Consider the following 21,443-nt stretch of genomic DNA (forward strand, 5'->3'; position numbering starts at 1 on the left):
TTAGGCACATGCACATATTGAGTATTTGGTGAGTTTTTTACTCCAGTGTTTATAAGCCAAAACCAGGAGTGGAACAGTCAGAGGAAAAGCGTAAAAGAAACATTTGCACCACTTCTGCATTTTTCACCCACTCCTGGTTTTGGCTTACAAATGCTGGGGTGAAAAACTCACCACATACTGAATGTGTGCTTGAGCCCTAAGTCTGATATTCTTCAAGGATTTGTTTCTCTTTATCTGCTTTTAAGACTTTTGAGAACATCTGATGTAGATTGAGGTCAAATTTATCAAATTCTGAAGGGTGCAGGAACGTTTAACACCATGGTATGCATTTAGAGTGCGACAGATGGAGGGAAAAAAAAGACACCAAACTCAGAGGTGAAAATTCACCTTTGATATAACAAAAGCTTTATTAGTAAACAAAAACATCTCATATTCTGCACCCCTACCCTGCTACCATCCCCAATCCGAGCCTCCATTTTATATTTGTACAACATAGTGCTGAGATCAGACAGTATTTCATAAAACATGCATATACAAGATTATGATACAATGACCTGACTCCAGGAGGACAGAGAAGGAGCAGGCAATAGAAGGACAACGAGGCCCGGAGGGCTCCCTGTGGGTGCTACTCTGTGGTTTTCCCAGTAGAAACAGCTTTGTTTGTTTTTTTCAGTTACGCCTATGTGCAAACACCCCGTGGCACCCGCAAATATTAGGTGTAATAGTCAGGTGGCTGTGCAGTGACACCACAAATTACTTTAAGTTCAAGGACAGGTTCACGTAGCTCATAAGTATATTGCCACAAACATGTCTCTGTCGTCACTGTACTCAGAAATGTTGGGGTCACAAATACCGAAAATAATTGTACACAGCCATATTCCATCTTTGTTATGTTGGCACTTGTACGAGCACAATTGTCCTAAAGCTCCAGGCTGCTATACCCTGTCCTAAAATATCAAGGTTCTGACTACCTCCATTTATTAGTCGTTAAGTACATTCACCTGTACCGGGATAGTTGTTGCCTTAATCAAAGTTTTAAAAAAAAAAAATCTTTAAAAAAATTCCTTTCACTCCCTATATGAAGTCAATGTTTTTCTCCTTAGACAATAAAAGGGAAAATAAAAACTTAAACTACAGTACCGAGAAATGGTACTGCCATTGTGATATATTATATACTGTATATGTATATATATAGCTATGTAGATATAGCTCTATATACGGTAATGAAAGGGAACCTGTCAGCAGGATTGTTCTCAGTAACCTCCAGACAGTGTCAGGTCAGCGCCGTTGTACTGATTACAATGATACTTTGGTTGATGAAATCAGTCTTGTGGTTCTTGTTTAGTCTTTATTTTCAGTTTTGAGTTAATGATTTGCTCGTGCCCCGGGGCGACCTGTGGGGGGGTTTTCATGTGGTGCTCTGATTAGATATTCATAATGCAGACTGCTGACAGGTCACTAATCCCTCACTGACCTGCCCCCTAGTTTATATACTGCATATAATATGTTTAAAAAAATATCACAGTCAGCAGGCAGGTGCCGGTGCTGCAGCACAATCGGTGGAGCTTGTCTTCGTGGAGACAAATTTCTTTCTCCTCTTGTAAAATGGGGCCGGCCGCAACTGCACAGTAGCATCTATCGGATCGACGACAGATGCTATTGCACAGGCACCGCTGGCGCCATCTTGGTGGAGTCAATATTTTTTCCTCTAGCAAAATGGTGCTGGTGATAGATGCTACAGCTCAGGCGCGGCCGGCGCCATTTTGAAAAATATTTTTTTTTCTCAATACATGTATATCACCAAATGAAATAATTACGGTACATGGACATTATACATGCAATCACGCTGCAATGCCGGTGCCTGCCTGCTGAAGGTGACTTTTTTTTTCCAAAACATATTATATTCATTATGTAAACTAGGAGGCAAGTAACTGAGGGATCAGTGACCCGTTATAAGCCATACAGATGAATACCTAATCAGAGCACCACATGAAGACCCCCGAACTGAAGTACCACTCACAGCTGAAAATAAAGATTACACAACAACCACAAGACGGATTTCATCATTCAGGTATCATTGTAAAGGCAGAGTCACACTGCCATAATTCTCGTGCGAGAATCACATCGTAAAACTTGCCCTGGCTGGCACCTCTCCTGACCTGAGCTTGACAGCTGCATAGTAATCCATTATGCTGTCTTGCTCAGGTCAGGAAAGGTGCCGGCCAGTCCGTGAAGTGCGATGCGATTATCGCACGAGAATTATGGCAGTGTGACTCTGCCCTAATCAGTATAACGGCGCCAACCTGACACTGTCTGTAGGTTACTGTGCACTATCCTGCTGACAGGTTCCCTTTAAAACCTGTGACCAGACCACATATATTCAACACAGCGCCTACTACTGGTACATGTGAACATAGCCATATACTGTACTGACCATGAACTTAATTAGAAGGGTAATACAAAACTTCTATCCATAGAGATGTGCTCTCAGGACGTGTCTGCATCACATGAGGTACTTCATCATGGCCGCACATAGGAACAAAACACAGTAAGCACGATACACTGAGCATGCTATAGAAATAATCTCCGACTGATCAATTTTACATCTTATTCCTTTGCCAGCAGGGTTTTTTGTGAACACATTTTTAGGAGGCTGAACAAACTGGTAGTAATAGCAACTGCTCACTTATACTCAGTCATTTTCTAGTTTACATTCATTAAAGAGTAACTAAACTTTCTTTTTATTACCATTTAATTATTCTCCAGGCACTGACGAGTTATGAATTTTTATCTTCGTTGCCTTGTATTATTATATCTCTTCTTTCTCGCAAACACTATTTCACATGTCCAGTTTATGCTCCTTTAGAGGCTGCTTTCAACTGCTTCTCATTTGGCTTCTTACTCTATTTACAATCGGAGTGGAATTTCATGTCTGAGTGGAAAGCAGAGAGGTTTAGGCAGAGGAATTCTCATTCTCTGATTGCTTGTACGTAGAGTATGGATCTTGCTGGGCAGCAGTTGAGAGCAGCCTGTAAAGAAAAAGCATAAACTGGGCACATGACTAAGCACTGGAAAATAGAGTTTGGGGCAGTTTTAATAAATTGTGGGGGATTCATGAAAACTTTAAAAGAGAAACTAAATCACCAAGGCAATAAATTACAACACTTCCTATAGAGGTGCACGGTTAAAATCGGTATCATAGACATTCTTGCTCTTAGACAGTTTTCATGAATCCTGCTCATTGTCTCTTGAATGTTTTTTTTCTTACTACCGATAATCTGGGAAATATCATTCATATTCATTAATGTGGTTTTCTGAGCCTCTCTCTCTGCCTGTTCTGACATTGTGTTTGGGTGGGACAGTTGACAAGCGAACCATGGGGTACTTATCTGGTCTTCTCTAAGTAACAGGGTGTCCAATAGATGATTATTACCTTACCAGCATATACTTGACGCATGTGTAGAATATACAAGCTCCACGTAGATGGTGTCCTCATTAGTTGATTCCATGATCTTTCTAAAGCAACATTTATTATGGTCCCATTATGGAATGAAACTGGGATCAATGGTCTAGCATTGGCTGGCTGGTATTGCACGTATTCAAACTTACCAACATTAGTGTGTTGGAGAATAGGGTATTAATGTCCTGTCCCATCTAAAAACACTTTCAACCCTCCTGGGAACACTCCTGGCCCAACCTGGAACACCCACTTGGGATGGGTTTACTTAAACTCAGCCACTATCAGTCCAAGACTCATCCAAATTGTCAGGGTGGTATTTGAAGAGTGGAACAGTTGTTGAGCATGGATACATACTAAACATATGTGATAACATGGCCATTCATAGACCAATAAGCCTCTTCATATGTGAACTTAGTCAGTCCCTCACCAACCCCACCTAGGTCAGCTATGGGTATTATGTCGTGTTACTGATGGCAAGCACCTCACTATTATTACTTTTTCTGATTTTTTATATATCCATTCTTGAATCTGAGAATTAAAATGAGTCTGTAAAATGTCATTATATTTCTACAATATACTTATACATGCTATCTCCTATCAATGGTTCCAAAGAATTTACTCTTTACTGATAAATGGATGTCAGATCTATAAGGGGATAAGACTCGGATTTTACATGGTTTCCTTTACTAATTGAAGAAGAAGGTGATTAAGAACGAGATTACCAACGAGCTAAAGTAATTTGTAATATTACGAGAAAGTCTTTGTTCAGTCATAATCTCATATACGTGACCCGCACTATTCTAGGTCTATAGAGAAATATACACAGCAGATTGCATATCTTCTATTATTTGGCACAATGCTGCTTACAATATGGCTTTGGATGAGGACACGTAGTAGCGTGTGATGTCTGTGCTATTAAGGGGAGAAGGTCAACTGTAATAGATATCCCATTATTGCAATCTTACAATATGATGGCTATGGCTTGTAAAGTTAAGGGAAGCATCAATCTCATTTTTGTGCTGTCTGCATACACTACACTCCATGACCTAATTAAAAGCAAAACTACCTGCTGATAACTTCTATCATGTGGAAACAATAGGAAGGTAATTAACAGGGTTGTACTTGATAAGGACATGGCTGCTTACTTGCACATACAGCACTACACCCGTCCATGGTGTACCTACTTTTGCAATTTTGCTCCAATACTGCAATAACCTGTAGACACAGGTGGATTTCTGGAAGAAAGCAGCCATGTATTTCTAATCCTATACAACCCATTTAAGGGAAGAATTAATGAATTGGAATCACTCCAACATAGGGGCAACATCATATCTCTCCCCTGATATGGACCCTCAGTTACATATATTATAATGACTTTCTTTGGTTAATCTTTCTTTGGCTGCTATCACTTTTATTATAGACTTTATATGAACGAAGCATCAGCTGGACTTCCCAAGTCCTCGCTCTGACTACTCGAAATATATTACTGAACGCTGGAAAAATAGATCTGAAGGAGCTATGCCATACAGATGAGTCCCTTTCTAGATTATCATCGACTTCTTTGGGTTTCTCCATTACATTATTTAGCTTTTTTAATTTTTTAATATTACAAAGTTCCCTTTAGAAACATCTATAAGAATTAGGAGTGCGGTGAATTAAGGAAGAAGTATTAGAAAGAAGCTTTATAACATTCATACAAAACTTTTGGTCTTAACGCAGATCAAATTTCTAAATTACAATAGTTTAGTAATGACATGGGAAATGTAAAGATTAAATTCAGAGTTAATGATCAGAAATCTGGACAGTGAAAAAAAAAAACCAGACTGATAGAATGAAAGAAATTGGGGTTATATTGAGTTGGCATTGAATAGTTCCATAAATCATACTCTTCTGTCTTCATTTCATGCCCAAAGTAGACATCCATGATACCTTTAGGTACAAATTTGTTATAGAGCTCCTGGATGTGACTTATGTCTAAGGTGCTTATTCACACCACCATTTTTTTCTACATAATTTACGAATGCTAAATTCTTTGGCAGCCCACAATCACTGATGGCTTTGGTGCTCTGCACAAATACCGCAGCTATACAAGGTAACTAAAACTGTGGTTGAAACATAGCGGAACATTTACCAAGTGACTTGCGTCACTTAAAATAATTCACACCAAAAACTGGCACAAATTTGCCAATTTTCTTGGTACCTGGATAAGCTGCACCTCTTAATATATTTATCTAATTGTACTCCATTGAGTTCTGGATTAAAGGGATTCTTCCGGGGTGTAACTGCGGACTTCTGAAACCTTACAGTGTTCGCACCGCACGCTGTCAGGATTCTCCAGTGTTGCTGGTGAGAGCGGGCAGTCATATGACTGCATGTATACAATTATCCCGGCCACATTTGCTTAGATCCAACCTTGCGAAATTAAATTGTATGGAGAAAGCCCGAACACGTCTACTCGGCACTTGACCGCATGTATCCAAATTGCATACTTCAGTCGCATGAGCATTTGCTCTTTCCGGCAATACTGGAGATTAGGGACAGCGTTTACTGCGCACTCTGTAAGGATTCCTTTAACAACCCCTTTAAGACTACAGCATATTGTATATCACACCAGTTTAAGTAACGACTTTATTAAAAGAAACAAGGTCTCAAAGATAGAAAACCCAGGGCTCTAACCTATGCGCATTCATCCAAAATGTGTATGTGTTAATACTGTGTAGAGTAAATTGTCATACATAAATATTGCACGGCTGTTTAGGAAATCTGTGTTGTTGAAGGACAGTGTACTCCTCACACAGGTCGTAGAAATTGGTGGGTGTACAGTACAGAGTGTACAATTGGAGATCAATTCACTTTAATGGAGCCTCCATAAAAATGGCTTTTCCACAGAGCATAAGGTACCCACTTAGGTACTTTCAGGCATGGCGTCTCCATCACTTCTCAGAATGAGAAAGGTTTTAATGTTTTGCCCAGATTCCTTGATTGTCAGGTTGTCAGTAGAAAGCTCTGTATCCAACGTTCACTTTCTGCTGAATTTGGTAATGGATGAAATAGTTACACATTTTCTCTTCGGTCTTGAGAAACACACTGTCCATTTACTGAAACCCATTATCACAGAGCGCTGTATATTGGTATCCCACAAGTTTCCTTCAGTCTTTCCGAAATTAGAATAAGAAGAATCCTTCTTATGCTTGAGCACATAGTAAACGCGGGATATCACCCAAGCAATTCTGGGGCTTGATTGTCCCTTCCTTAAGGAAGTCATTATATAACTCAGCATATAAACAAAGATGTTTTTTCTAGAGTTGACATCGGATTGTAGACTGTGCTGGATATGGAAAAGGCCAAATAAGGTTCCCTTCCCACATGCTTCCAAGCACAGGAGTTCAAGGCTTCTCTTTACTCCTCTCGGGCGACAGATCCATCCTGATAATCCAGGGAACTACTTTGACCCCATACAAAAAGGACACAATTCACAGTTCATCCTCATCCAGCTTTGCAAGTCGAGGAACAGGTAAACTGACTTCATCCGAGGGTGAGGCGTAGCCAGGGAGCTCCCGGGACAATGTGCTTAGCTTCTGGAGGAAACAGACATGTTAGGAGGAGGCTCAAAAGAAATGTTCAATGCATACAGACAGAATGTATAGATTAACAGAAAAAAGCAGCACACAGGAAAAGCTGATATACTGTGTTACAGTGAGTGCTAAGAGGCATTTACACTGCAAGATATTCGTGAACAAGCCTTGTTAGAAACACTTGTTCACAATTCATTTTTGCCATATAAACAAGCTGTCAATCACTCTATGAACAAGCAAAACAAGTTGTATCTTCCAGCCCGGTGGTCTGTGTAAACGGACCTTTATGCCCATAGGGATTGTCTCGTTGATATCCTTTAAATCCTTGTGTCACACCCCCCCTAATGTCTTTAGGCATCTTACATATTTATCATGTTTGTAGATGCTGCACTTCAGTATGTAGCCTATTAACTTACAAAAGGAAAGTGATATTATCCCCACACTTCCCAAATACTACACAATGTCTAATGATTAAAAGGGTATTCTCAAGTTTGGAGCTTATACCCTATGCACAGGATAAAGGATGACTTCCCGATTGCAGGGGGTCCGACCTGTGGATCCCCCACTGATCCGAAGAACAAAGGCTCTGAAGAGCCCTATGTGAATGTAGCACTGCTTGTGGAGGAAAGACCAGCAATGCTGCTCCTGGAGTGTACATGCACTAGGAAAGGACCGCAGTTCTGACTTAATGTAAGCCAAAAGATATCAGCACCAAAATGACGATTGAGAAAAAACATCTTGATGCAGTAAGTTCATATTTTATTTTGATCCTGCAAGAAAAGGTCCAACGTTTCGACTAACAAGTTCTTTATCAAGGATATCTAAAGTGCATATAGGTAAATCATAGATATACAGCTCTGGCAAAAATTAAGAGTCCACTGCAAAATTTTCAGTTTGTCTGATTTTTCTCTTTATAGGTATATTTTTGAGTAAAATGTAAATTCCTCTTTTATTCTATACACTACTGACAACAGGTCTTCAAATTTCCAAGCACTAAATGTATTTATTTTCAGAAATTGAGATATGGTCAAAATAACCAAAAAAATGCAGTGCTTGCAGACCTCAAATAATGCTAAGAAAACAAGTTCATAATCATTTAGAAACAACAATACTAATGTTTTAAATCAGGAAGAGTTCAGAATTCAATATTTTGTGGAATAACCAACTAACCATAATTTTTAATCACAGCTTTCATACATCTTGGCATACCTTCCACCAGTCTTTCACGCTGCTTTTGAGTGACCTTCTGCTTCTCCTGGTACAAAAAGTTAAGCAGTTCTTCTTTGTTTGATGGCTTGTGACTATCCATCTTCCTCTTGATTACATTCCAGAGGTTTTCAATGGGGTTCAGGTCTGGAGATTGGGCTGGCCATGAAAGGGATTTGATGTGGTGGTCCTTCATAAACACATTGATTGACCTAGCTGTGTGGCATGGGGCATTGTCCTGCTGGAAAAACAGTCCTCAGAGTTGAGGAACATTGCCTGAGCAGAAGGAATCAACTGTTTCCAGGATAACCTTGTATGCGGCTTGATTCATATGTCCATCGCAACGATTAATCTGCCCAATTCCAGCCTTGCTGAAGCATCCCCAGATCATCACCGATCCTCCAACAAATTTCACAGTGGGTGCAAGACACTGGCTTGTACGCCTCTCCGTCTAACCATTAGATGACCAGGTGTTGAGAAAAGCTTAAAATTAGACTCGGAGAAGATTACCTTACTCCAGTCCCTCTATGGACCAATCCTTATGGTCTTTGGCAAACTTCAGCTTGGCTTTCCTTTGCTTTTCATTGATGAAAGGCTTTTTCTACCTTTACATGACTTGAGCCCTGCCTCTAGGAGCCTGTTATGAACTGTTCTTGCCGTTCACTTCACTCCAGCTGCCATTTGCCATTCCTTTTGTAGGTCACTTGATGTCATCCTGCGGTTGCTGAGTGACATTCAAATAAGATGACAGTCATCCCGGGCAGTGGAGAGTTGTTTTCGCCCTCTGCCGGTCTGTAGCTTTGCTGTCCCCAATGTCTGCTGCTTGACCTTGTTGTAATGGACTGCCGTCTTGGAAATTTTAAGGATGGAGGCAACATGACGCTCACTGTATCCCTCTGCTAGTAAAGCCAGAATTGAGCCCTTCTTTTCCTCACTCAAGACTTTTCTTTTCAACTCCTTTGGCATGGATAAAAGTAATTATTTCATTCTTATTACTTTTGGGATATTACTAGCATTTGTTTTGCCATACCGCTTGACCTATTGCAAGAGGATTGTGAACTCCACGGTAGGGTTTTTTATATTTTCCGTCGTTAAATAAGATTTGGTTCAGGTGATCACCTAGTCAGAAGCACATTAAGGCTGGGTTCACACGTAACGGAACTCTAGCGGAAATTACCGCGAGAATTCCGGAATTCCAATCCACGGGAAAATCGCATTTTAAATTCCCGCGGAAAAACTAGCATTTTGCAAGCGTAATTAGCTTGCAGAATTGCTAGCGTTTTCCAAGCGATCTGGAGCATCGCTTGGAGAACTGATTGACAGGTTGGTCACACTCGTCAAACATAGTGTTTGACGAGTGTGACCAACTTTTTACTATTGAAGCCGCCTATGCGGCCTCAATTGTAAAAGATAGAATGTAAAAAATAATAATAAAAAAAAATTGTTATTCTCACCTTCCGACGTCCCGCGCAGCCTTCCCGCCTCTCTCCACGCTCCCGGTCCCAGTAATCCTTTGCGACAATTACCGCGATGATGTCTGTTCTCGCGGGATCGCGACGTCTCGCGGTCATTCGCGATGTCGTTGCGTGAATGACTGCGAGACTTCGCGATCCCACGAGAACGGACGTCATCGCTTGCAAAGGCTTACTGTGACCGGGAGCGTGGAGAGAGGCGGGAAGGCTGCGCGGGACGTCGGAAGGTGAGAATAACAATATTTTTTATTTTAAATTCTATTTTTTACAGGGATATGGTACCCAAAGCCCGGAGGACAGTCTCCTCTCCTCCGGACCGTGGGTACCATCAGCAAATGTTCTGCTTACTTTTCGCAATGTGTGCACAGCCACATGTGGAAAGTAAGCAGAACAATGCATTCTTATGGGTGCGGGATCGACGCGATTCGGCGAAATTAATGAGCATGCTGCGTTTTTTACCGTGAAGCGATTCCGCCGCGGTAAAAACCGCAGCATTAGCACAGCATTGCGGAATCCCATAGGAATGCATGGGATGCTTATTTTTTGCGTTTTCGCGGTTAAAACCGCAGCGGAAACGCGAAATAAACACCACGTGTGACCTCAGCCTAAGTAGAATGAGGTGTACTCTGGTTGGAATTCAACTGACACTGGAATGGAATGGCTGTCAGACATGTAGAGAAGCTGATTTTTATAAAACTGTGCAGTGGTCTTTTAATTTTTGCCAGAGCTCTATGTTAGAACATATGTGATAAACACAAGACAAAGCAGAAATGAAAATATGGTGGGGGAAATGGGGTTTGAGAAGTGCTAATAAATGTTTAAGGACATCGATCTCGCTACCTCTCGCAATATTCACTCATTGCATCAAGATCTTGGTTCTCCATCGTCATTTTAGTACTGAGGTTTTTTGGCCTGTCATGTACAGTGTGTTAGGGCTAGCAGAACACACCAAATAATAAAATAATAGTAAGGTGCATTCGCAGCCCGGGGTCCACCGTGCAGGGGTGGTAAACTGCTGCTTAGTAATGGCGGAAGTATAAAGAGGTGTACAAAAGGTCACACGTGGGTTAACGTCACCCAGTGTGAACAGAAGCGAACTCTGTTAACTCACAGAGCCGTGCTACCGCAGAACTTAATTGCCGGTGCCTGTTTAGCTCACAGAGCCCAGCCACGGAGTGCACAGAAAGCGATCATAGAACTCTGCCCCAAAGACACGGGGTCAGAGTCCCTCTAGACCTTCTGAGCGCGCGGCGTCGCACTTGCGGACGCCACAATAGACGCTGACTATGGAGTGTCGAGCACATGCACCGTGGACACTGATGCCTGTCTCAGACTCTTATATCTACACCTAAGCCTGGGCGCTTAACAGGCTAGGCTGTACAACACAAGCGTACCAAGGGTAGGGGTTTCTTAATGAGTCATTCACCAGAGACATTCATACATGCATATGACACTCACTCCTCATAGTCTGATAATGCAGTCTATACTAGCGCATGGCCACGTGCCTCCGGGACCTTCCTGACTTTTCTGATGGTCCAATCCGAGCTGGAGAAGGACCTGAGCATGTGACCTCCGATCTCCAATGAGAGATCGTCCCACGGGCATGCTCAGTGGAACGAAAGGAGGACTTAGTCCCTGGAGTAGCTCGCTGCTGACCAGCATGCGTTGCTATAGCTGGGCCAGAGGTGGCAGCAGCAACCAAACCCACAGAGCTGGTTTGAGCAGAGCACCGGGATCGACGAGTCTGCTGAGCAGGCTCCTCTGCGGCCGAAGAGGAATGGGAGACCGCCGGATGCAAAGCTCGAGATTCCTGCTGTGCAGCGACAGGAACCCGATGCCTATCACAGTGTCACTCCAATCATTCTTAAGAGAGAGCGCTCAGCTGGTCTTCAGCACTCTTGTAAAAATGAACGGAGCAGCAGCAGAGATCTCCAAAGCCCCGGTTCTAGGCACTGTTGGAGGTCCCAGTGCTTAGACTCATAGCGATCATGATGTTACCCCCTATCCTATTGATAGGGGAGATAATGTCCAAATTTGAGAATACCCTTTTAGGTGTCTCATATATGTGTGAAGTGGGGCATGTGCTTCAATTTTTGAGTCCTAAAAGAGGCACCAACAAGTAACTTTGCCTTAGAGGCTAGGCTATGGTAGAAATGTACATCCATTCCTTGAGTGAAAGAAAGTTTGGATGAAAAATATGGAGTCATATCTAGTAATGGATGCATCCTCATATCATTTATTGTAAACACTCCCAGTGTGTTCTGTCACTTGGAAGCAATTGTATGGCACAAATAGCTGTGATGTAGCACATGATGGAGCCTAACAAAAACAACGTTTCTTATGAAGTCTTTCAGAAACGATGTGAAGAAACCTGAGAACTTCCATGAAAGGCTCAGAATAGATAAAATAGATGATAGATGCTGGATTAGAGGTCCTGGATACAGGGGACAGTGTGGGGAAGGTGACTTGATGGACAGACTTGACTGGAAGTAGGAGGAGACGATGTGTGCACTACAGACGGAGATTGGTAATGACAGAAAGGTAACAGCAGGGAAAGACAGAAAAGGGAGTGCAGTACCAAAATTTGATCACAAGATGGCAGGGGGGAGTGTAGTTCAGGACTTAACATCAGCTTATGGCTATAGAAACTGCTTAGTCATGGGGGGCGGGGAGATAGGAACACAGGAGGGAAATTCCCAGTGAGAGAGGGGATAAATAGGACTGGTTGAGGTTCCAGAGGTTAGGTTAGTCCTGGGAGGAGCTCAGCAGAGGAAGACTCAGGACAGAAGATGGAGAACGATGAAGAGCTCGACCAGGTGACTGACAGGAGAAAACAGTCAGGGGGGTGGCCCTGACACGACGTGTCTGGCCCGCAGGACAGACGAGGCCCTGGGAGTACCGATTGGATGACGACCTCGGGCAGGTGAAGCGCTGGCGGTAGATTGGTCTAGGACAGCCCCAGCGAAAGATCCATGAGGGACGTCATCACGACTAAAGGAAAGGTGAAAGGTACCCGGGCCTGGAAACGGAGAGCTGTAAAGGAACTGCGGTGCATGGCTAAGGTCGTCAGGAGGACGGCCAATAAACCCGGATCTGTTACAACTGAATTCTGCCTCCGTCTCGTCTTTGCATCGTCCGGTCGTGGTAAGCAGTGGACCACCCCCCTTCCAGCCCCCTACCACAACAGCATGAGACCTAAAGCTAAATGGCAATGGCGTATATAAATTAGAATACATAGGAGTAACAGAAATCACATTATAAATGAAGTGATCATAAATATGATATAAATCTTCCAGCACATACTGTACATAAATATATAATTCTGGCAAAGAAGTGAAAATAATTATCCTTTCATTCTGAAAAATGTGAGTCACTGATAACTGTGCAACCTGCTGACTAATTTGCCTATAGGCAAGCAACGATTGGACAATTTTGGCAGGACTGGAGTGACTGAGATCTGTCAAACACCCTGTAAGTAGGTAATTGCTGTGAACATAAGTAGTAGCTCCAACATTCCTGCTTCTATAGAAGGACCCTCCCATATTAAAACTATCATTTTTGAAATTGGTTTAATTTGATTGCACTTAATGAAATGCCCCTAACTACTGAGGTACTCCTTACCCGACTGGTAGGGTCACTTTGAGGGTTTCCATTGGAGACAGTAGAAGTGGAGGACTCCGGATAATGATTTAAATCAAGATTGATGTGTGCTGGGGTAATAACCGCTGGGGGGAGGACATCTGCGTGTGAACCCTTACGGGGAACGTGAACCTGTGATATTATAGGAAATTGACAGTATAAATTCAATTATCGTTTTCATAATTATATCAATAAATAAACTCAATGGGAATTACAAAACTTTAAGACCTACCTTGGTTCCAAGTCGGCTATCACGGGGGTTGCTAGGCAAGTAAAGGGATGGCAAGGAAGAGTTGTATGACTTGAGATTGGGCACTTTATTTCTATCCATAGATGCAGATGAATGAGGTCTGAGACCCCCACGACTTGTGTCCATCATGCTGCTGTTACTAGATCGGCCAAGACTATTAGACTTGCTTTCTCGCCGCTGGTACTCGATAGGTGACTGAAGTGCTGGAAATGCAGATACAATTATATTTAAAGTATTGCAATAAACATCCATTAGTGCTGTACTTTCTGGTTTGCTATAGTTTATTTTATTTTTTATATTCTCAGATTGGATGCACCAAACATGGTGTGCAAAGATCCTTTCTCCCAGGCCCATACTGCCTCAAAAGATTTCAAGACTTCTCTTACTGTGGGACAGACCCCTTGTTCCGTTTAATTATGGCTCTACTATCCATATCTCCGATGTTTGGAGTGTTCTGGCAGGATAGATAGAAGTAAATGCTAAGCCCAAAGAAAAACTATCATTTACAAAATTACCCACAATGGATTATTTAACTATCGATACTGATTACTGCCCATGGATAGAAAAACTCGATTATTACTCGATTCTTGAAACATTGATCTACAAGTTACAAGAAAAATGAAATATAAAAAGATCAATTATCTAAACTTAACCTGGTCTTTAAAGTTTGTAGTTGTAAGGATCTCACTAATACACATTCAACAATGTCGATTTTATAAGCCTAACAGGGCAAAAAGTAACAATATTGCAAATAAGTGCTACATTAAAAGCCTTCAAAATTCTCATTCACTTTGCTGGAATCAGAAAATCCTTCAGGTTTTGTCACAAATCTGCTGTAAAAACAGCGACAAATCTGCACCCTGTGCACAGGCCCTAGAAAGCTCTGTCAGGTTTCCGGAATGTATACTTTAGGAAATATTCTAGCTTATTTTTTAAGAAATGATCGTTTTGTGGAATGTTTTCTGTATTGCGTCGTTCTTCTGATACTAGTTAGGGATGTGGCCATGCGCAGTCTCACAGCGTCCAATCAGATCGGACAGTATCTGACTGTAGGGACACGCCCCTTTGACAAGAGGAACAGTAAATCCCAGTTGTCAACTTATTAATCGATGCTCAGAAGGAAGAGAACAGAGGTACAATACAGAATTCTTTTACTGTAATTAATGTGAAATGGATGACATCCTCGGTACGCCAGCTACTCACCATTAAGAAAGTTACGCTGGCTCTCCAGTATCTGCCCGATGTCTCGAACCCAGGCCGTTCTAATGTCAGCGGAAGAGGCTTGCAATGTGTAACGCATCAAGCTGCGATCTGTACCTCGTGAAGTCAGTGCAAATTTACAGGGGTCATTATCCACAGAATCTTCAATTCCTAGACAGCTTATCTAAAAAACACAGCAGCAAAATATTTCATGCCGAACAACTATTCTACCAAGTCAGCCAAAATTCCGACTCAAGAGGAATCTATAGCAACGGAAGTAGAAGAAAAATACATTTTTATATATAAAACAGCAGTTTTATTTTTCTCGCTTCTGGCAGAGTTCCTGAGGAATCGTAGCCCATTCGTTATAGGTAATGGCTTGCATTTGACTAATAATCTTGGGGTGTCGAGAGAGTGGTCCAAAAAAGTTATGGACGAAATCGCTATCTTGTACAAATAAGGAAAAGGATATGAAAAGATACCAAAGGCATTAATTGTTCCTAGAGATACAACTGGAAACATATTTCACAAAGTTGAAGGAATACTGGCTACACTACCTGGACTCGGGAGATAAAGGCTACCACCGGGTGCCACCAGGTTCCTCAGGAGGCATCAAGCGAGAGGTTGTTAGAAAGTTATGACAAGGGATAACAAGAGGTTGCGTTGATTTTTAGAAAAAACTTGATACGTTTCCTTTACTTCACGTAAAATAGAAATACAAATTGAATACCAGAGGTATAATTGCGCTACAAGGGTCTTGCCGTGATTTATCATATGGATGCAACATACATTTAAATTAGGCAAAATATAGCAGTATCCCTAGAGAAGTGGATCTGTGGCCAAAAATCCTTTTTTGAGTGCAACTTTGCAAAGTAACACAAACTTTTAAATGCCATCATATACATTATTTATCTCCTCTAATGATGGCCTTGGAAGATTATCAAAGCACTTAACACAGTTGGAGAACACAATCGGCAGGAGTGAGCTACATCTGGGGGTCAATTACAGCTCATTATTCCACTCCACTTCGGAGGATATTGCCGCCACTTTACAATGGCGCGTGTATCTGCAAAATGTGGTAACGTGCAGTGCTATACATTCCGTCCTCAAATTTCTAACCCAGAGAATGGTATTATACATAACGGGAAAACAAATGGACGAGAATGTCACCTGACTTATTACTAATGAGCTGGTGGTGAAAATGTGTGTGACTGTAGCCCCTAGAAGGGAAATCTCATACTTTTCAAAAGATTACTAGTCAAAGGGATTATGCCAGAATGCTTTAGCTATTTAATCAGAGAACAACATGATGCAGGAGCAGAGACTCTTATTCCAGCAATGTATCACTTATTAGGCTGCTTCTTGTAGTAGCAATAAAATCAGTGTTTTATCAGCAGGAGAAATAATTGTCCCATGCCATGTAGTCCTCCTGCTCTATATAACCCCACCCTCACCACTGATTGTCAGCTTTCTGTGTACACTGTGCATAGGCAGAAAACTGCCAATCAGTAGTGTGGGCGGGGATATACAGAGCTTAGCATTCAGAGAACTGGTAGATCAGCAGCAGATAAAACTGATTTTATCACAATTACACCAAGCAGCCCAGTAAGTGACACATCACTGGAATCAGGGTCTGTTACTACATCATGCTGCTCTGAGATTACACACCAAAAACCTGGTGACAGATTCCCTTTAAGTCAGTGATGCTGAAGAGTGGCCAAATATATTGGAATAATGGGAATTGAACATTCTACAGTCATGGCCAAAAGTTTTGAGAATGACACAAATATTATATTTTCACATGATCTGCTGCCCTCTGGTTTTTATGTGTGTTAGTCAGATGTTTTTATCACATACAGAAATATAATTGCAATCATATTATGAGTAACAAAAGGTTATATTGACAGTTAGAATGAGTTAATGCAACAAGTCAATATTTGCAGTGTTGACCCTTCTTCTTCAGGACCTCAGCAATTCTCCCTGGCATGCTCTCAATCAACTTCTGGATCAAATCCTGACTGATAGCAGTCCATTCTTGCAAAATCAATGCTTTTATTTTGTCTGAATTTGAAGGTTTTTGTTTGTCCACCCGTCTCTTGATGATTGACCACAAGTTCTCAATGGGATTAAGATCTGGGGAGTTTCCAGGCCAAGGTCCCAAAATCTCTATGTTCTGTTCCCTGAGCCATTTAGTTATCACTTTTGCTTTATGGCAAGGTACTCCATCATGTTGAAAAAGGCATTGTTGATCGCCAAACTGCTCTTGGACGGTTGGGAGAAGTTGCTCTTGGAGGACATTCTGGTACCATTCTTTATTCATGGCTGTGTTTTTAGGCAAGACTGAGAGAGAGCCCATTCCCTTGGCTGAGAAGCAACCCCACACATGAATGGTTTCAGGATGCTTGACAGTTGGCATGAGACAAGACTGGTGGTAGCGCTCACCTGGTCTTCTCCGAATAAACCGTTTTCCAGATGTCCCAAACAATCGAAAAGGGGATTCATCAGAGAAAATGACTTTACCCCAGTCCTCAGCAGACCACTCCCTGTACCTCTTGCAGAATATCAGTCTGTCCATGATGTTTTTTCTGGAGAGAAGTGGCATCTTTGCTGCCCTCCTTGAGACCAGGCCTTGCTCCAAGAGTCTCCGCCTCACAGTGCGTGCAGATGCACTCACACCTGCCTGCTGCCATTCCTGAGCAAGCTCTGCACTGCTGGTAGCCCGATCCCGCAGCTGAAACACTTTTAAGAGACGGTCCTGGCGCTTGCTGGTCTTTCTTGGGCGCCCTGGAGCCTTTTTGGCAACAAGGGAACCTCTCTCCTTGAAGTTTTTGATGATTGGATAGATTGTTGACTGAGGTGCAATCTTTCTAGCTGCGATACTCTTCCCTGTTAGGCCATTTTTGTGCAGTGCAATGATGACTGCACGTGTTTCTTTAGAGATAACCATGGTTAACAGAAGAGAAAAAATGATGCCAAGCACCAGCCTCCTTTTAAAGTGTCCAGTGGTGTCACTCTTACTTAATCATGACAGATTGAGCTCCAGCCCTGTCCTCATCAACACCCACACCTGTGTTAATGGAGCAATCACTGAAACGATGTTAGCTGGTCCTTTTAAGGCAGGGCTGCAATGATGTTGAAATGTGTTTTGGGGGATAAAGTTAATTTTCTAGGAAAATATTGACTTTGCAAGTAATTGCTGTTAAGCTGATCACTCTTTATAACATTCTGGAGTATATGCAAATTGCCATTAGAAAAAATGAAGCAGTAGACTTTGTAAAAATTAATATTTGTGTCATTCTCAAAACTTTTGGCCATGACTGTACATAGCAATGAGCACAATAGTCATGACATTAGTTTCCACACCAAGGCTGGGTGGCAAAGCGAGAGCGGGATCATCTACCAATATCCAACACTTACCTTGATGCTGTTTTTAAAGATGTACCCAGGCAATGAAAACCCTTTCTTCTTGTCAATGGGTTCACTAAAGATGATGAGCTGCTCAAAAAGGAAGACTCTCCGCTCCTTTCCCCTTGTCAGAAAACTGCATTCCTGTTCTGTTACCATGAAAGTGTCTTGTTGGAGAAGCTTCCCCTGAGCTGTGATTTTCCCCTAAAGTATAGAGATTTATCACATTGACAGTAGGAAAATGTGTAGATAATAAACAAAATGGGAGACTAAAGAATCAAACAAATCAAGCAGACAACATTCCTTGCTTGGTCTGTTTGTATCTGCTATACAGGAGACTGAAAGCCATACCTCAAATCCTTGCAGCCGGCCGAGGTTCATCATGTCATTGCACCTTTTCGGGACAAAACACATCACTTCCACAGCTTTCTAAAAAGATACAAGTGAATGAAAGAATCTATGAGCCTTATCAATACCTTTATTGCTGGGAGAGCCATTTAACAACATGGGCCTTAGGGTACTGTCACACTTAGCGATGCACCAGCGATATGACGCGGTCAGGATCGCTGGTGCATCGCTAAGTCGTCGCTAGAGTTGAGCATTCCGATACCGCAAGTATCGGGTATCGGCCGATACTTGCTGTATCGGAATTCCGATACCGACATCCGATATTTTTTCAATATCGGGCATCGGAATCGGAAGTTCAAAGTTGATTGACAGCCGAAATGACGTCATCATGATGCGCGGTGTGTGCGCATCATGATGCGCCGTCATTTCGGGCCTTCCGGGGGTCTCTGCCGGCCTGCCGGGGGGCTGTGCCGGCCTGCCGGGGGGCTGTGTGGACTGCTCGGGGTCTGTACCAGCCTGCCGGGGGGCTGTGCCGGCCTGCCGGTGGTCTGTGCACCCTGTGGGGGTCTGTACCGGCCTGCCGGGGGGGCTGTGCCGGCCTGCCGGGGGGCTGTGCTGATGTCCGGGGCTCTGTGCAGGCATCGTCCGATGGGACTACAAGTCCCATCGGGCGATGCCTGCTACCATGACAGTGATTGACACATTAGCCAATGATGGGACAGTAGTAGTCCCATCATCCGGCTAATGTGTTAAATGTTAAAAAAAAAAAAAAAAAAAAAAAAAATACTACATACATACTACATGCATGCTACATACATACTACATGCTACATACATACTACATACATACTACATGCATGCTACATACATACCACATGCATGCTACATACATACTACATGCATGCTACATGCATGCTACATACATACTACATGCTACATACATACTACATACATACTACATGCATGCTACATACATACTACATGCTACATACATACTACATACATACTACATATATACTACATGCATGCTACATACATACTACATACATACATGCTACATACATACCACATATATACTACATGCATGCTACATGCATACTACATGCTACATACATACTACATACATACTACATACATACTACATGCATGCTACATACATACTACATGCTACATACATACTACATGCTACATACATACTACATATATACTACATGCATGCTACATACATACTACATGCTACATACATACTACATATATACTACATGCATGCTACATGCATACTACATGCTACATACATACTACATACATACTACATGCATGCTACATACATACTACATACATACTACATATATACTACATGCATGCTACATACATACTACATGCTACATACATACTACATATATACTACATGCATGCTACATACATACTACATGCTACATACATACTACATACATACTACATGCATGCTACATACATACTACATGCTACATACATACTACATGCATGCTACATACATACTACATGCTACATACATACTACATGCATGCTACATACATACTACATACATACTACATGCTACATACATACCATATATACTACATGCATGCGACATACATACTACATGCTACATACATACTACATGCATGCTACATACATACTACATGCTACATACATGCCACATATATACTACATACATACTACATGCATGCTACATACAATACATTCATACAATACATACATAGACATACAGTACATATAACATAGAGTAACATACTTACCAATACTTGTCACATTGTTCCCCGAAGCCATTGTCTTTTACGGAATAAATATTAACCTAACAAACCACAAAAATACTCACCCATGATCCGAAGCAGTCCACGAGTGTGTCCCACGACGATCTTGGGTAGAGAACTGCAGCATCAGCTGATGCTGCCGCTCTCTACGGGCTGCAGGAATCCAATGACGGAAGGTAGGTATCCTTCCGCACTGTATTCCTCCGCCACTTAAAAAAAAAAAAGTCCCTAGTCTCACTTTATGGTAAAAGCTGTGTGGGAAATTCCGTAGAGAGCGGCAGCATCAGCTGATGCTGCAGTTCTCTACCCAAGATCGTCGTGGGACACACTCGTGGACTGCTTCGGGTCATGGGTGAGTATTTTTGTGGTTTGTTATGTTAATATTTATTCCGTAAAAGACAATGGCTTCGGGGAACAATGTGACAAGTATTGGTAAGTATGTTACTCTATGTTATATGTACTGTATGTCTATGTATGTAATGTATGAATGTATTGTATGTAGTATGTATGTAGCATGTAGTATGTATGTAGCATGCATGTAGTATGTATGTAGCATGTAGTATGCATGTAGCATGCATGTAGTATGTATGTAGTATATATGTGGTATGTATGTAGCATGTAGTATGTATGTAGCATGCATGTAGCATGTAGTATGTATGTAGCATGTAGTATGTATGTAGCATGCATGTAGTATATATGTAGTATGTATGTAGCATGTAGTATGTATGTAGTATGCATGTAGTATATATGTAGTATGTATGTAGCATGCATGTAGTATATATGTAGTATGTAGCATGTAGTATGTATGTAGCATGCATGTAGTATATATGTACTATGTATGTAGCATGTAGTATGTATGTAGCATGCATGTAGTATGTATGTATGTAGTATATTTTTTTTATTTTTTTTTACATTTAACACATTAGCCGGATGATGGGACTACTACTGTCCCATCATTGGCTAATGTGTCAATCACTGTCATGGTAGCAGGCATCGCCCGATGGGACTTGTAGTCCCATCGGACGATGCCTGCACAGAGCCCCGGACATCAGCGCAGCCCCCCGGCAGGCCGGCACAGCCCCCTGGCAGGCCGGTA

General features: G+C 41.9%; 1 protein-coding gene across 3 annotated transcripts in view; it reads right to left on the reverse strand.

The window, feature by feature from the left end:
* Window positions 1-376: 376 nt before the first annotated feature.
* The window catches only part of ARHGEF25 (Rho guanine nucleotide exchange factor 25), a 482,441-nt gene continuing 461,374 nt past the window's right edge, over window positions 377-21,443 (reverse strand). For 2 of the 3 annotated variants that reach the window (XM_073576806.1, XM_073576808.1), the window contains 6 exons: window positions 18,559-18,636; window positions 18,220-18,411; window positions 14,806-14,986; window positions 13,585-13,805; window positions 13,335-13,484; window positions 377-7,038 (listed from right to left, as the gene is read on the reverse strand). In XM_073576806.1, coding sequence (XP_073432907.1) covers window positions 6,934-7,038; window positions 13,335-13,484; window positions 13,585-13,805; window positions 14,806-14,986; window positions 18,220-18,411; window positions 18,559-18,636 — 927 coding nt within the window. In that variant the 3' untranslated portion in view covers window positions 377-6,933. The remainder of the gene's footprint in view (window positions 7,039-13,334; window positions 13,485-13,584; window positions 13,806-14,805; window positions 14,987-18,219; window positions 18,412-18,558; window positions 18,637-21,443) is intronic. The other variant, XM_073576807.1, reaches the window with a different exon arrangement.

This window comes from Dendrobates tinctorius, unplaced genomic scaffold (genome assembly GCF_039654945.1).
Source record: "Dendrobates tinctorius isolate UK_male_01 unplaced genomic scaffold, ASM3965494v1 ptg000051l, whole genome shotgun sequence".
NCBI lineage: Eukaryota > Metazoa > Chordata > Amphibia > Anura > Dendrobatidae > Dendrobates > Dendrobates tinctorius.